This window comes from Lithobates pipiens, unplaced genomic scaffold (genome assembly GCF_037356315.1).
Source record: "Lithobates pipiens isolate NorthernLeopardFrog02 unplaced genomic scaffold, aLitPip1_a1.2 Scaffold_23, whole genome shotgun sequence".
NCBI classification, from domain to species: Eukaryota; Metazoa; Chordata; class Amphibia; order Anura; family Ranidae; genus Lithobates; species Lithobates pipiens.
Genome location: NW_027507785.1, coordinates 46,342,008 through 46,358,158, shown reverse-complemented (window position 1 = coordinate 46,358,158; position 16,151 = coordinate 46,342,008). Strand labels below are relative to the sequence as shown.

At 45.9% G+C, this 16,151-nt stretch overlaps 1 protein-coding gene across 4 annotated transcripts in view; it reads left to right on the top strand.

Moving 5' to 3' along the window:
* The window catches only part of SEMA3F (semaphorin 3F), a 155,585-nt gene that overhangs the window by 87,063 nt on the left and 52,371 nt on the right, over nt 1-16,151 (top strand). For all 4 annotated transcript variants that reach the window (XM_077451534.1, XM_077451532.1, XM_077451535.1 and 1 more), the window contains exons 3-5: nt 15,023-15,183; nt 15,682-15,744; nt 16,078-16,151. The exon at nt 16,078-16,151 is cut by the window's right edge and continues 46 nt beyond it. In XM_077451534.1, coding sequence (XP_077307660.1) covers nt 15,023-15,183; nt 15,682-15,744; nt 16,078-16,151 — 298 coding nt within the window. The remainder of the gene's footprint in view (nt 1-15,022; nt 15,184-15,681; nt 15,745-16,077) is intronic.

Genomic DNA, 16,151 nt, shown 5'->3' with positions numbered 1-16,151 from the left:
AAAAATAATAATAATAATATTAATTACTTTGTAAGAAATAATAATAATAATAATTACTTTGCAAGAAATAATAATAATAATAATTATTATTGTGTAATATAATGGTATTATTATTATTAATAATAATAATAATAATAATAATAATAATAATAATAATAATAATTGCTCTGTAAGAAATAATAATAATTAATGTGTAAGATATATTCATAATAAAAAGTATTTTGTAGCATAAACAAACTAAAGACAGAATGTCGACCATATATTTAAAAGCACAGAATTTTTATTTCTAGTAGGATAATAATAATAATAATAATGGGAGAAATATAACAGAAATATATAACATTCTATTAGACATTCTGAGGATTTCATTGACTTGCGGAGTTAGTAGAGAAGACATTGTCAGTGTAAGTCTATGGTAATTTCTGCGTTGAAGGAAGACGCACTTACCCGCAGTGCACAGAAACGCGTTGCCCTTTGGCAGTTGTGCGTGGTGCCGCACTAATTCTTAATGGCACTCCTATGAATCTGCAAATGCGTGCGTTTTTCCTGCTCGCCAAAACACTTGCATTTTGATACGATGCGCAATTTTTCGAAGGGGTCAGGGACTTCTGAGCGTTTCTTACACGCAGGGCGGCCCATTGAAATGCATAGGCTCGCCTGCCCTATGCGCTACGTGTGGAAACCGCGTGCTACTCTGCCGCATCGGCATAGTGTGAACGGAGCCAGAGGAGAAACTCCGAATGGATAGAAAGTATTAAAAAGTATTTCCTCCTCTAGATCCAGACGTATCTCTTTCATGTATACAATGTGTGTCTTCCTATCCGTTCATATTGTCTGGAGAAGAGGCCGGCGGGCCTCCAAATCTTCTATTACAATGTATATAGTTGGGCAAAAAAAATGGAATCACCCCAAATCCCAACTTCTACTTTTGACTTGTTAAAGGACAACACCGGAGTGCAATTAGGGGACAGGGACAAAGTGTTGCCACCCTATACCAGGCAGGGCCTGAACCTCCGTGGCATCACCATACCCCCCTACAGACTAGGAAGGCCGCCCCTCTCCTGCTCCTCATTAGTGACTCCCAGGCTGAGATCCATAATTACAGTCGGGTGATGGTCGGTCAAAAGGATCTTCAAAGATCAGCGTGGTTCCTCCGTGACGTGGGATGAAATATCACCTTCCTGGGGGCACATTTGGAGCCTGTCTGTCACTTCACAGACACATCCAAGGTTTTCTATGTGTCACAATCACGTAGGGGTCACAAGTCTGACTCCACCATGACTGGAAGAAGACCGGCACTGTGTGCGTCCAAATGGAAAGTCTTCTCCGAGATGTCTAGACTAGAGGGACTGGTGTAATTCCACCCGCGGCGTTCCCCCTTCACTGCCCAACACAGGAAAATGAATTGTATGTGTCAACCCCAAAATCGAAACTCTCGTAAGATCTTCCCGTCATTATTAAAAGTCATTGTCAATCTTTTTATATGATCCTGCCATGAAGGTCTTTGTTCCAGACACTTCCTGCCCCGTCTGCCCTAGGCATGATCCACCGTGTAATGAGACCACACTAATCTTCGATCCAACCTCTACCCAACTGTAATTGCAGATCTCAGACCAGGAGTCACTAACGAGGAACTGGAGAGGGACAGTCTTCCTAGTCTGAAGGAGTATGGTCCTGCCATGAAGGTTCAGGCACTTCCTGTTAACGGGTGACAACGCTCAGCCCCGGCTACCCTAATGGGACCATTCTAATCTTTAAACCAACCTCTACCCACCTGTAATTACAGATCTCAGACCAGGAGTCACTAACGAGGAACTGTAGAGGGAATGTCTTCCTAGTCTGAAAGGAGTATGGTCCTACCATTAAGGTTAAGGCACTTCCTGTTACCGGGTGACAACGCTCAGCCCCGGCTACCCTAATGGGACCACTCTAATCTTCTATCCAACCTCTACCCACTTTTAATTACAGATCTCAGACCAGGAGTCACTAACAAGGAACTGGAGAGGGACAGCCTTCCTAGTTTAAAGTAGTATGATCCTGCCATGAAGTTCAGGCCCTTCCTGTTACCGGGTGACAACACTCTGCCCCTCTACCCTAGGCATGGTCCACTGTGTGATGGCACCATTCTCATATTTGATCCAACCTCTACCCACCTGTAATTACAGATCTCAGACCAGGAGTCACTAACGAGGAACTGGAGAGGGGATGTCTTCCTAGTCTAAAGGAGTATGGTCCTGCCATGAAGGTTCAGGCACTTCCTATTACCGGGTGACAACGCTCAGCCCCGGCTACCCTAAAGGAACCACTCTAATCTTCTATCCAACCTCTACCCACCTGTAATTACAGATCTCAGACCAGGAGTCACTAACAAGGAACTGTAGAGGGGATAGCTTCCTAGTCTGAAAGGAGTATGGTCCAACCATTAAGGTTCAGGCACTTCCTGTTACCGGGTGACAACGCTCAGCCCCGGCTACCCTAATGGGACCACTCTAATCTTCTATCCAACCTCTACCCACCTGTAATGACAGATCTCAGACCAGGAGTCACTAACAAGGAACTGGAGAGGGACAGTCTTCCTAGTTTAAAGTAGTATGATCCTGACATGAAGTTCAGGCCCTTCCTGTTACCGGGTGACAACACTCACAACACTCTGCCCCTCTACCCCAGGCATGGACCACTGTGTGATGGGACCATTCTCATCTTTGATCCAACCTCTACCCAACTGTAATTAGAGATCTCAGACCAGAAGTCACTAACGAGGAACTGGAGAGGGACAGTCTTCCTAGTCAGCTGTGTAACTGGAATACTCTGATCTTTGAAGATCCTTTTCTGCAACCTCTACCCAACTATACATGTAAATTTCAATCCAGGAGTCAACGTGACAACACTCTGTCCCTGTCTCCTAATTGTGCTCCTCTGTTGTCACCCTGATCTTTGAAGATCCTTTTTTTCAGCCTCTACCCAACTGTAATTACATAGAGTATCTCTGACCAGAAGTCACTAATGAGGGACTGGAAAGAGACAGTCTTCCTATTCTGTAGGGATATGATCCTACTATGAGGTTCGGACACTTACTGTTATAGGGTGACAACACTCAGTCCCTGTCACCCAATTGTTCTTCTATGTTGTCACCCTTCTCACAGGCTTCCAATGGGGACTACAAGTGGCTTTTTCAGCATGGCCAGGCATGGTCAGCTGTGTAACTGGAATACTCTGATCTTTGAAGATCCCTTTCTTCAGCCTCTACCCAACTGTAATTACCAGCCTCAAACCAGGAGTTACTAATGAGGGACTGGAGAGAGACAGTCTTCCTATTCTGTAGGGGTTTGATACTGCCATGAGGTTCAGGCACTTCCTAATATATGGTGACAACGCTTCGTCCCTGCCACCTTATTCTGCTCCTGTGTTGTCACCCTCCTTACAGGCTTCCGGTGGAGACTACAAGTGGCTGTTTCAGCATGGTCAGCTGGATAATGGGAATACTCTGATCTTTGAAGATCCTTTTCTTCAACCTCTACCCAACTGTAATAATGGATCTCAGACCAGGAGCCAAGGTGACAACACTCTGTCCCTATCACCCAACTGTGCTCCTCTGTCATCACCCTGATCTTTGAAGATCCTTTTCTAAAACCTCTACCCAACTGTAATTACAGATCTCAGACCAGGAGTCACTAATGAGGGACTGGAGAGAGCCAGTTTTCCTGTTATGTAGGTTTATGATCCTGCCATGAGGTTCAGGCACTTCCTGTTATAGGGTGACAACGCTCTGTCCCTGTCTCCCAATCGTTCTTGTGTTGTCACCCTCCTAGCAGGCTTTCAATGGAGACTACAAGTGGCTGATTCAGCAGGGCCAGGCATGGTCATAATAATGGGAATACTCTGATCTTTGAAGATACTTTTCTTCAACCGTATCTCAGACCAGGGGTCAAGGAGACAGCACTCTCAGTTGTGCTCCTCTGTTGTCACCCTGATCTTTGAAGATCTTTTTCTTCAACCTCTACCCAACTGTATATACAAATATCAGACCAGGAGTCAAGGTGACAACACTCTGTCCCTGTCTCCTAATTGTGCTCCTATGTTGTCACCCTGATCTTTGAAGATCCTTTCCTTCAACCTCTATCCGATTGTAAATATAAATATCAGACCAGAAGTCAAGGTGACAACACTCTGTCCCTGTCTCCTAATTGTGATCTTCTGTTGTCACCCTGATCTTTGAAGCTCCTTTCCTTCAACCTCTACCCAACTGTAAATATGAATATCAGACCAGGAGTCAAGGTGACAACACACTGTCCCTGTCTCCTAATTGTTCTCCTATGTTGTCACCCTGATCTTTGAAGATCTTTTTCTTCAACCTCTACCCAACTGTAAATATGAATATCAGACCAGGAGTCAAATTGACAACACTCTGTCCCTGTCTCCTAATTGTGCTCCTCTGTTGTCACCCTGATCTTTGATTATCCTTTTCTTCAGCCTCTACCCAACTGTAAATACATGTCTCAGACCAGGAGTCACTAATGAGGGACTGAAAAATGAGTCTTCCTATTCTGTAGGGATATGATCCTGCCATGAGGTTCGGACACTTACTGTTATAGAGTGACAACGCTCAGTCCCTGTCACCCAATTGTTCTTCTGTGTTGTCACCCTCCTCACAGGCTTCCAATGGAGACTACAATTGGCCATTTCCATATACATTACACCAACATGGTCCACTGTTGTCACCATCAGGACAACCAAGCCTGAGAAATGCTGTGCAGCTATCACTGGAGTGTATGTAGATGGGAAGTGGCTGCAAGGAGGCTGCAGGAGATCAGCAGCTATGATAATAGATAAAAAACTGTATTTTATGAAATGTATAAATGTCAGCCCGTTGGGATTTATATAGCAGAGAAACATCTATGTGTCAGTGAATGGATGTTAGTGTGGATGTGTTTCCCTCTGAGCTCCATTGTGTGCAATGTCAGGATGAAGGGAGATCTTCTATAATGCAGAACATTGACACGCTCAGCCTCTATCTCTGTGAACTTCATGTGTTCAGACAAGACAGCTTCCTCCGACTATCCAAAAATGCTTTCAGCCTCTCCCCCTCACTGCAGACTGAGCGTCTCCTGCAGGAATGTGACCTGCTTTGAAGCCATGGCTACCCATTAACCCATTGGCTGTCCTGGTGGTATCATCCCGCCATGGGGGGGGGGGGGGTACGAGGGGTTAACAACCTCCAGTTCCTCTACCTTATCATTCTTCTGTACTCCCAAAAATGCCTGAAATGGTCGATGTGTCACTTTAATTCACACGCCGCCCCAATTAATGGTGGGCGATATCTGGGCGCTGCGAAGGGCGCTGCGAAGGGCGCTGCAAAGGGCGCATTCCTTCGACGCGATCGGGAAAAATCAAACTATCGCACCAAAAATGCAGAATACGGATTATTAGAGCGTCTTTTTACGTCATTCTGGAGAAAAGTTCTCAATATATATATACATATATATATATATATATATATATACCTGGAGGAGCCATCCATAATACATGGCGGAGAGCTCACGCTTTAATTGGCATTTTGATTGGCCGATTGAAGTTATATAAGTTTTATATTAAAGATTTAAACTGAAATGTTCCTTTGTAAATGGTGCCGGAGGAAGGAGGCTGAGCTGCTCTGAGAGCTTCTATCTCTAATGGCCTAAAGAAGAATTCCAGCGATGGGGAATGTTACATTGTATCAGTGTAGGAATAATAGTACAGTGCCTTGAAAAAGTATTCACACCCCTCAAAATGTTCCACGTTTTCTCATGTTACAACCAAAAACATAAATGTATTTTATTGGGGATTTTATGTGATGGACCAACACAAAGTGTCACATAATTGTGAAGTGGAAGGAAAATGATAAATGGATTTTTATTTTTTTACAAATAAATGGGAAAAGTGTGTGTGGGGGAGGGGCATTTGTATGGCCCCCCCCGGAGTCAATACTTTGTAGAACCCCCTTTCTCTGCAAGTCTTTTTGGGGGTGTCTCTACCAGCTTTGCACATCTAGAGAGGACATTTCTGCCCATTCTTTTTCTTTGTAAAATATCTCAAGCTCTGTCAGATTGGATGGAGAGCGTCTGTGAACAGCAATTTTCAAGTCTTGCCACAGATTCTCAATGGGATTTAGGTCTGGACTGTGACTGGGCCATTCTAACACATGAATATGCTTTGATGTAAACCATTCCATTGTAGCTCTGGCTGGATGTTTCGGGTCGTTGTCCTGCTGGAAGATGAACCTCCGCCCCGGTCTCAAGTCTTTGGCAGACTCTAAGCCCTTGTACACAACGGTCGGAGATTCCGACGGAATGTGTCTGATCGGACTGTTTTGTCGGATATTCCGACTGTGTGTGGTCTCCATTGAACTGTTTCTGTCGGAGTATCCGACGGACCAAGTTTTCCAACTTGTTGGTAAAATTTTCCGACAAAATGCTCCGATCGTGTGTAGAGAATTCCGATCGGACAAAGTGCCACGCATGCTCAGATCAAATTCCTGCACCATAGCTATTGGCTACTAGCCTGAACGTAGTCCCGCCGTCGTAACGAAATAACGTCATCACGTTCTGTTTCAGACAACTTTGTCCGACCGTGTGTATGCAACAGTTTCGGACAAAATCCGTCGGACAAAATCCGACGGATTTGGTTGTCGGAATGTCCGACCGTGTGTATAGGGCTAACAGGTTTTCTTCTAAGATTGTCCTGTATTTGTCTCCATCCATCTTCCCATCAACTCTGACCAGCTTCCCTGTCCCTGCTGAAGAAAACCATCCCCACCACATGATGCTGCCACCACCATGTCTCACGGTGGGGATGGTGTGTTCGGGGGATGGGCAGTGTTAGTTTCCCCCACACATAGCGTTTTGTTTTTAGACCAAAAAAGTTGAATTTTGGTCTCCTCTGACCAGATCACCTTCTTCCACATGTTTGCTGCCCCCTCCCCCACATGGCTTCTCACAAACTACAAACCGGACTTCTTATGACTTTCTTTCTCCAATGTCTTTCTTCTTGTCACTCTTCCATAAAGGGCAGATTTGTGGAGAGACGACTAATAGTTGTCCTGTGGACAGATTCTCCCCCCTGAGCTGTGGATCTCTGCAGCTCCTCCAGAGTTACCATGGACCTCTTGGCTCTTCTCTGATGAATGCACTCCTTGCCCAGCATGGTCAGTTTAGGTGGACGGCCATGTCTTGGTAGGTTTGCAGTTGTGCCATACTCTTTCCATTTTCCGATGATGGATTGAACAGAGCTCCGTGAGATGGTCAAAGCTTGAGAGATTTTCTTTTATAACCTAATCCTGCTTTATACTTCTCCACAACTTTATCTCTGACCTGTCTGGTGTGTTCCTTGGCCTTCATGATGCTGTTTGTTCACTAAGATTCTCTAACAAACCTCTGAGGGCTTCACAGAACGGCTGTGTTTATTCTGAGATTAAATTACACACAGGTGGAATCTATTTACTAATTAGGTGACTTCTGAAGGCAATTGGTTCCACTAGATTTTAGTTAGGGGGATTAGAGTAAAGGGGGCTGAATACAAATACACCCCATACTTTTCACATATTTATTTGTAAATAATTTTTAAATCCATTTATCATTTTCCTTCCACTTCACAATTATGTGACACTTTGTGTTGGTCCATCACATAAAATCCCAATAAAATACATTTACATTTTTGGTTGTAACATGGGGTATGAATACTTTTTCATGGCACGGTATAACTGGAAGCTGGAAATCACTGAAGAAGACACAACTACTGCATCGCTACTACAGTGATCTCCAGCATCTTCGGGGGTCCCGCCCCGAGCTGTTGCCCTGTTGCATTTTGAACACAGGAGGTCGGCCACTGGGCACCATTCAGGGGACACTTTGAACAATGAATGCAAAGCATTCTCCGATTGGACGAGGTGGAGAGGCGTTGTGGTGATGTCACTGCTGTCCGTTTTCATTACATGCACTATTTTAGGTCCAGTGATTTTATCACCAGGTCTCTGTGCTTCTCTATGCAATGCAGGCAGATCATGTCTGGTGGGAGGAGCCTGTACACGGCTTCCTAAAAACATCGCAGCACCCGGCCTCAGTACTCCTCTCAAGAGCCCTCAGCTATGATGCAATCAGTGGGAGGAGTTATGCAAATATAAAAATGCCTTGATGGGTGGGTGTCAGTCTGGAAGAGTGGGCGTTCCTAGGCAGGCTGCATTTGCATAGTTAACACCCACATAGGGATGCTATGGTATTCATGGTTAAAAGAACTGAAATCCAATGAAAGAAAGGGGTGGGCCAGGGAAAGCAGGGTGAATGCCCCATCATTGGTGTCAGTTGGTGGAATAGTGCCCCATCATTGGTGTCAGTGGGAGGAATAGTGCCCCATCATTGGTGTCAGTGGAAGGAATAGTGCCCCATCATTGGTGTCAGTGGGAAGAATAGTGCCCCATCATTGGTATCAGTGGGAGGAATAGTGCCCCATCATTGGTGTCAGTGGGAGGAATAGTGCCCCATCATTGGTGTCAGTAAGAGGATTAGTGCCCCATCATTGGTGTCAGTGGAAGGAATAGTGCCCCATCATTGGTGTCAGTGGGAAGAATAGTGCCCCATCATTGGTATCAGTGGGAGGAATAGTGCCCCATCATTGGTGTCAGTGGGAGGAATAGTGCCCCATCATTGGTGTCAGTGGGAGGAATAGTGCCCCATCATTGGTGTCAGTGGGAGGAATAGTGCCCCATCATTGGTATCAGTGGGAAGAATAGTTCCCCATCATTGGTGTCAGTGGGAGGAATAGTGGCCCATCATTGGTGTCAGTGGAAGGAATAGTGGCCCATCATTGGTGTCAGTGGGAGGAATAGTGCCCCATCATTGGTGTCAGTGGGAAGAATAGTTCCCCATCATTGGTGTCAGTGGGAGGAATAGTGCCCCATCATTGGTATCAGTGGGAGGAATAGTGCCCCATCATTGGTGTCAGTGGGAGGAATAGTGCCCCATCATTGGTATCAGTGGGAGGAATAGTGCCCCACCATTGGTGTCAGTGGGAGGAATAGTGCCCCATCATTGGTGTCAGTGGGAGGAATAGTGCCCCATCATTGGTATCAGTGGGAGGAATAGTGCCCCACCATTGGTGTCAGTGGGAGGAATAGTGCCCCATCATTGGTATCAGTGGGAAGAATAGTTCCCCATCATTGGTGTCAGTGGGAGGAATAGTGCCCCATCATTGGTGTCAGTGGGAGGAATAGTGCCCCATCATTGGTATCAGTGGGAGGAATAGTGCCCCATCATTGGTGTCAGTGGGAGGAATAGTGCCCCATCATTGGTATCAGTGGGAGGAATAGTGCCCCATCTTTGGTGTCAGTGGAAGGAATGGTGCCCCATCATTGGTGTCAGTGGGAGGAATAGTGGCCCATCATTGATGTCAGTGGAAGGAATGGTGCCCCATCATTGGTGTCAGTGGGAGGAATGGTGCCCCATCATTGGTGTCAGTGGATGAAAGGATGTTGGTGGGAAGTACAGACGATGTTATAGGATGGGAGGGATCCCCCGGGGGGCACAGCGCCGTGTATATGAACATCATGGGCTGTTCTGGGATGTATAGATCCCCCGCTACGCCGTCCTGGTCACATGACTCCACATATCATGTTTCCGACGCTCTGCGATCTTCTGACATTTACGACACAATGTAACGTCTGAAGATGAAACGTTTGTAACATTTGGGAGATTTAAAGGCACATTACAGGATATAATGGCGGCTCCTCTTTATTGCGGCCTCGAGGAGCTTGGCGTGCGGAACGGCGATGGAACATCAAAGGCCACATGAAAGGCGCGTCCGCATGACAACCATCGGGGAGGAGAGTCATCTGGTACGGCTTGGACCCCGCGTTGCTTTTCATCAGTAAATGAGCAGCAGTCATATTTCATCACCGGCCGAGGATTGCGAAATCCCGCAAACAGGCCGGCACCGCGCAATTTAAAACCTGGAGCGCCGCGCCGACCTCTGTGTGCCGCGAAATGTCTACGGCTGGGCAGGGGACACGTGACCTGACTTATCTCTGTACTCTGTGGGTCATTCACTGTAATATCTGCAATGAAGAGGACCTGTCTGTGCATTGTAGATGAGCTCCACCTTTAACCACTTGCTTACTGGGCACTTAAACCCCCCTCAGTCCCAGACCAATTTTCAGCTTTCAGCGCTGATGCACTTTGAATGACAATTGCGCGGGCATACAACACTGTACCCAAATGAAATTTTTATCATTTTTTTCCCACAAATAGAGCTTTCTTTTGGTGGTATTTAATTACAGCTCGGAGTTTGATTTTTTGCTAAACAAACAAAAAAAGATGCAAAAAAAATCAAAAAAATCATGTTTACAAACAGGTCATTTTTCTCCTTCATTGAAGTGCGCTGATGAGGCGGCACTGATAGGCTGCACTGGTGGGCACTGATAGGCATAGTTAAGGTGGCACTAATAGGCACAGATAAGGTGGCACCGATAGGCACAGATAAGGCGGCACTGATGGGCAAAGATGGGCACGGATGGGTGGCACGGATGGGTGGCACTAAGGGGCACTGATAGGTACCACTGATAGATGGGACTGATGGGCACTGATAGGTGGCTCTGATAGGTGGCACTGCTGGGCACTGATGGGCGGCACTGATGGGCACTGGTAGATGACACTGATGGGCACGGATATGTGGCACTGGGGTGCAGCACCGTTGTTGAGGCAGATTGTGGGCATTGTGGGTGGCACTGACGGGGGGCACTTATGTTTTATTAAGGTGGCACTGGCAGGGGGCAGGTGAGCACTGGCAGGGCTGGCCGTGATCAGGACTGATGTCCCGATCACGGCCGCCGGTGATCGGCTCTTTTTTTTCTCCTCGCGCTGTCAGCGCGAGGAGGAATAATAGCCGATTACCGGCTCCGTTCTATCACATGATCAGCTGTCATTGGCTGACAGCTGATCACATAGTAAGGGGTCGGGATCGACCCCTTGCTCGGATCAGTGATCAGGAGAGTCTCATAGACTCGCCGATCACAGAGCACGCCGTGCGTGCACGGGACGACGTCAATAGACATTGTCCCGGCAAAGGAGGTCCGCGCTGTAGCCGTCATTCGGCTATAGCGCGGATCTCAAGTGGTTAAAAAAGCCATCCTTGAGCTCCAATCAGTGACTGCGCCTAGGCTGAGATGATGTCATCAGTCTGCTGCAGGCAGGGGGAGCATTTCCTCAGTCTCCCCTCCCCCAGTGATCAGACTGTACATTGTAACTTTGTAGAAGAAGGAAGAAGCATTTCCTCAGCCCCCCCCCCCCCCCCGCCTCCAGTGATCAGACTGTACATTGTAACTTTGTAGAAGAAGGAAGAAGCATTTCCTCAGCCCCCCCCCCCCCTCCAGTGATCAGACTGTACATTGTAACTTTGTAGAAGAAGGAAGAAGCATTTCCTCAGCCCCCCCCCCCCCCCCCTCCAGTGATCAGACTGTACATTGTAACTTTGTAGAAGAGGGAAGAAGCATTTCCTCAGCCCCCCTCCAGTGACCAGACTGTACATTGTAACTTTGTAGAAGAAGCAAGAAGCATTTCCTCAGCCCCCCTCCAGTGATCAGACTGTACATTGTAACTTTGTAGAAGAAGCAAGAAGCATTTCCTCAGCCCCCCTCCAGTGATCAGACTGTACATTGTAAATTTGTAGAAGAAGGAAGAAGCATTTCCTCAGTTCCCCCCCCCCCCCCCCCAGTGATTAGACTCTATGTTGTAACTTTGTAGAAAGGTAAAAGGCTGCAGCAGGGGCTGATCCATGTCAGATATTTGTAAATACATGACATCCCCGTCCTAAGCCCATGTGACAGGGTGACAACGCAGGAGCGGATTTGGGAGACAGGGACGCGGGGTTGTCACCCTATAACAGGAAATGGCTGAAAAAAGGCCTTGACAAAATACTTATTTTCATTCCTGTTGTATCTGTATTCTCCCACAGTCTCTTTGCAGCTACTTCTTGTCTGCATGCGATTCCCCCCCCCCCCCCTTCACCAAATGATTTGGACCAGTGCACAAAGCAAGGTCCATAAAGACACGGATGAGCGAGTTTGGGGTGGAGGAACTTGACTGGCCTGCACAGAGTCCTGACCTCAACCCGATAGAACACCTTTGGGATGAATTAGAGCAGAGACTGTGAGCCAGGACTTCTCATCCAACATCAGTGCCTGACCTCACAAATGGGCTTCTGGAAGAATGGTCAAACATTCCCATAGACACACTCCTAAACCTTGTGGACGGCCTTCCCAGAAGAGTGGAAGTTGTTATAGCTGCAAAGGGCGGAGCCAACTCAATATTGAACCCTACGGACTAAGACGGGGAGGCCATTAAAGTTCATGTGTGTGTAAAGGCAGGTGTCCCAATACTTTTGGTAATATCGTGTAAAATACACCTATGATAAAAAAAAATATAGACCCTTCATTTTTTTTTAAGCAGGGCAAAGTTACATAATCTGAGGGGCATCAAATCATTACCCCCCCCCCCCCCCCACTGTAACAGGAACAAGGACCCCCCATGGCGGGATCACCGCCGATGATTTTAATGAAACCTGCAGATTCAAAAAGATTGGAAATGACTTTTTATCACGTTGATGCCTCTCTGGGATTCTGAGATTTTGGGGATCGGGTCAGACCGGCGGCGCGCCCTTCCCCTGCGCTGCGGATATTTTGCAGCGTCCGGCGTGCTTCATTTTCCTTGTTGGTATTTGGGGAAAATCTTCGCCGTGTCGGGGAAGGGGAGGGGGTGTAATGGAAGACTCGGCCGTGTAATTAATTGCGCCTTAAGCCGGGACTTGGAGGGATTTGGAGGGCATCTTCGGCCCGCGACGTTGCACATGACATCACCCTGGCACAGCTGTCGCGGCCGCGCTGCCCCTTCACACGTCTAATGAAGATGTTTGGGATGTCTGGCGGCCCCCAGAGAGGGCTGGAGTTACACGGCGCGGCGGGGCTCTGGTGGCCGATCCTGGAGGTGTGAAGCCCCCGCAATCCTCCGCCGGATCCGCCGCCTACGCTGCCGACACCTTCTCCTCAATCTTACAGTCTGACCTATAAACATGGAGGCTCTGCGTTCTACTGACCCCCATCCAGTGCCGGGCCATCTAGAGTCCAAATCCCCCCCCCCCCTCAAGATGTACTATATGAGCATTATGTGTCAGCAAACCCCCCCCCCCCCCACCAAAAAAAATTAGGCACTAATCTACATGCTCACCCCCTAAACATAAATCCCCCCCCCAAAAAAAAATGAAACACTAATCTACATGCTCACCCCCTAAGCATAAATCCCCCCCCCAAAAAAAATGAAACACTAATCTACATGCTCCCCCCCTAAGCATAAATCCCCCCTAAAAAAAAATTAAGCACTAATCTACATGCTTACCCCCTAAGCATACTGCCCCCCCCCAGTACAAATCTTCGGAATTCTTGCATCCCAGCACAAATCTTCCCCCCCCCCCATCTCCCACAGGTCAAAATCTTCTCTCCCCTTAATCCCCCCCCCAAAAAATTATTAACCACTAATCTACATGCTTACCCTCTAAGCATACCCCCCCCCCCCCCAGTACAAATCCCACAGGTCAAAATCTTCTCTCCCTTTAATGTCCCACCCCCACCCCCAAAATATTAAGCACTAATCTACATGCTTACCCCCTAAACATAACCCCCCCCCCCCTGTACAAACCTTCTGAATTCTTGCATCCCAGCACAAATCTTTGCCCCCCATCTCCCACAGGTCAAAATCTTCTTTCGCCCTTTAATGCCCCCCCCCCCACAAAAAAATAATCCCCCTCCTAACACAAATTCTCTTCCCCCCACTTCAAATCCCCCTTCCCAGCACAAATTCCTCTCCCCCAATCCCCCATCCTAGTATAACCCCCCCCCCCCCCACAAAAATAAATTCCCCTCCTAGCACAAATACCTTCCAATCTTCCCTACTAGGACAACGCCCCCCCCCCCCCCCCCCCACCAAAAAAAAGAAATGACCACTAATCTACATGCTTACCCACTAATCATAAATTTACCCTCCTCCCGGTACAAATCCGCCCCCTGTACAAATCCCAGCACAAATATTTGCCCCCCCCCCCAGTTCAAATTCCTCTCTCTCCCCCCATATGCTGTCATCATAAATCCCCCCCCCCACCCAAAATAATTTTTTATATAAATTTATATATCTATATATATATAGAGAGAGAGAGAGAGAGATTTACATACTCTTACATACATATTTATATATAGATATAGAGATATATACATATTTATACATATTAGCACAAATTATTTTCCCCACACTCCAAATTCCCCCTTCCCCGATCTCCCATTCTAGTACAAATCTCCCCCTTTCCCCAAATCGAAAAAAAAAAATCCACTCCTATCACAAATACCCCCATCATCCCTACTAGCACAAATCTTTATAAATATATATATATTAGATTGTAAGCTCCTTGAGGGTAGGGACTGATTTGAATGTACAATGTATATGTAAAACGCTGCGTAAATTGACAGCGCTATATAAGTACCTTATCTCCATATTTATATATAGCTATATATATATATAGATATATATATCTATATATATATAGATATATATATATATATTTTTTTTTTATTATTAATGTTATATATTTATTTTAATATATATATATATATTTATATATATATATATATATATATATATATATTTATTATATATATATATATATATATATATATATATATATATATATATTTTTTTTTTTTTTTTTATTGGCAGTATTTGTTTTAAATATATTCATTATTGTATATCATTTTATTAAATATTTTTCTATGAAAATGGTGTTACCCCCTTAAGTGCATTAAGACTTCCATTGGAGAGCCATTGCTGTAATGGAATGGTTTCCGGTGCTCCATGTCCGGTGATGGTCAGTCTGACATGTTGGATTTGGTGTCTCTCTGGTTATAATTCTCCCCCCCCCATTATAGGACCTTGACTGAGCCAATCTCTTGTCCTTGCAGAGCTGAAAGCCTCCAATACGGCGCACTTCCTGAACTTCCTGCTGAACACCACCGACTATCGGATTCTGCTAAAAGATGAAGACCACGACCGGATGTACGTGGGGAGCAAGGACTACATCTTGTCCCTGGATCTGCAGGACATCAACCGAGAGCCGCTCATAGTAAGACCTCCGCCCATACCCATCTGCCTCCACTTGTCTGTCCCTCAACTTCCCAACATCCGTATTGAGTTATCCACCAGGGGGGAAAAAAACAAAAAACAAAAAAAAAAAAACAATCCCAGATAAATTGAATATTCCATAAAGAACCATTAGAACTCTTGGAGCCATCTCTTTCCCATGAACGCCGAGATGGGAAAATAATGTATCTGCATCTCATTTAACTGAGAACAATGGCAGCACGACGGGCTCGGGGGGTAATAGAAGATTTCTTAATGCGGATGTGTATTATAAGTTGGTTGCTTTCTAATGAGGACAAGACCCGAATGGTGCATGCAAAGCAATTTAAAGGAATAATAGGTGTTTTTTTTTTTTTTTTTACTTTCTTTCTCAATGTATCTCTGAATGAGTCGTTTTCATCCGAAGCCTCGGGGATGAGACGGATCGGCGCAGAGATATTCGGAGATAACTTTGTATCTCTTTCTCTCTCTCTCTTTGCAGATTCATTGGCCTGCAAAGCAGCAAAGAATAGAGGAATGCGTTCTGGCCGGGAAAGACAGCACTGTGAGTAAAGCTAAAGAGAAAATAACAGACATCAAATGTAACATCTGAGTATCGAGAACGCTGCAAAATAGAAAAAAAAAAAAAAGTAGCAAAGTCAGACGTAGACGATGCTGGAGAGAGATAAAACGAGTCTTTATTATTCGGAATTCTACAAAAAAAAAAAGCTGTTGTAGACACAAAAAGAGAAGATGTGAGGAGTGCAGAATCTGCACAATTTGGGGCGAGCGCAGGATCTGGACGCCATTAACGCTTAGATTCCCTTTACTTTGTTTTCTCTGTTCTGATCTCTTATCATTGTTCTGCTTTTATCCTCTCTCTATGACTCTCTCACAGAAAGAATGTGGAAACTTTATCCGTTTGATACAACCCTGGAACAGGACTCACCTCTACACCTGTGGGACGGGAGC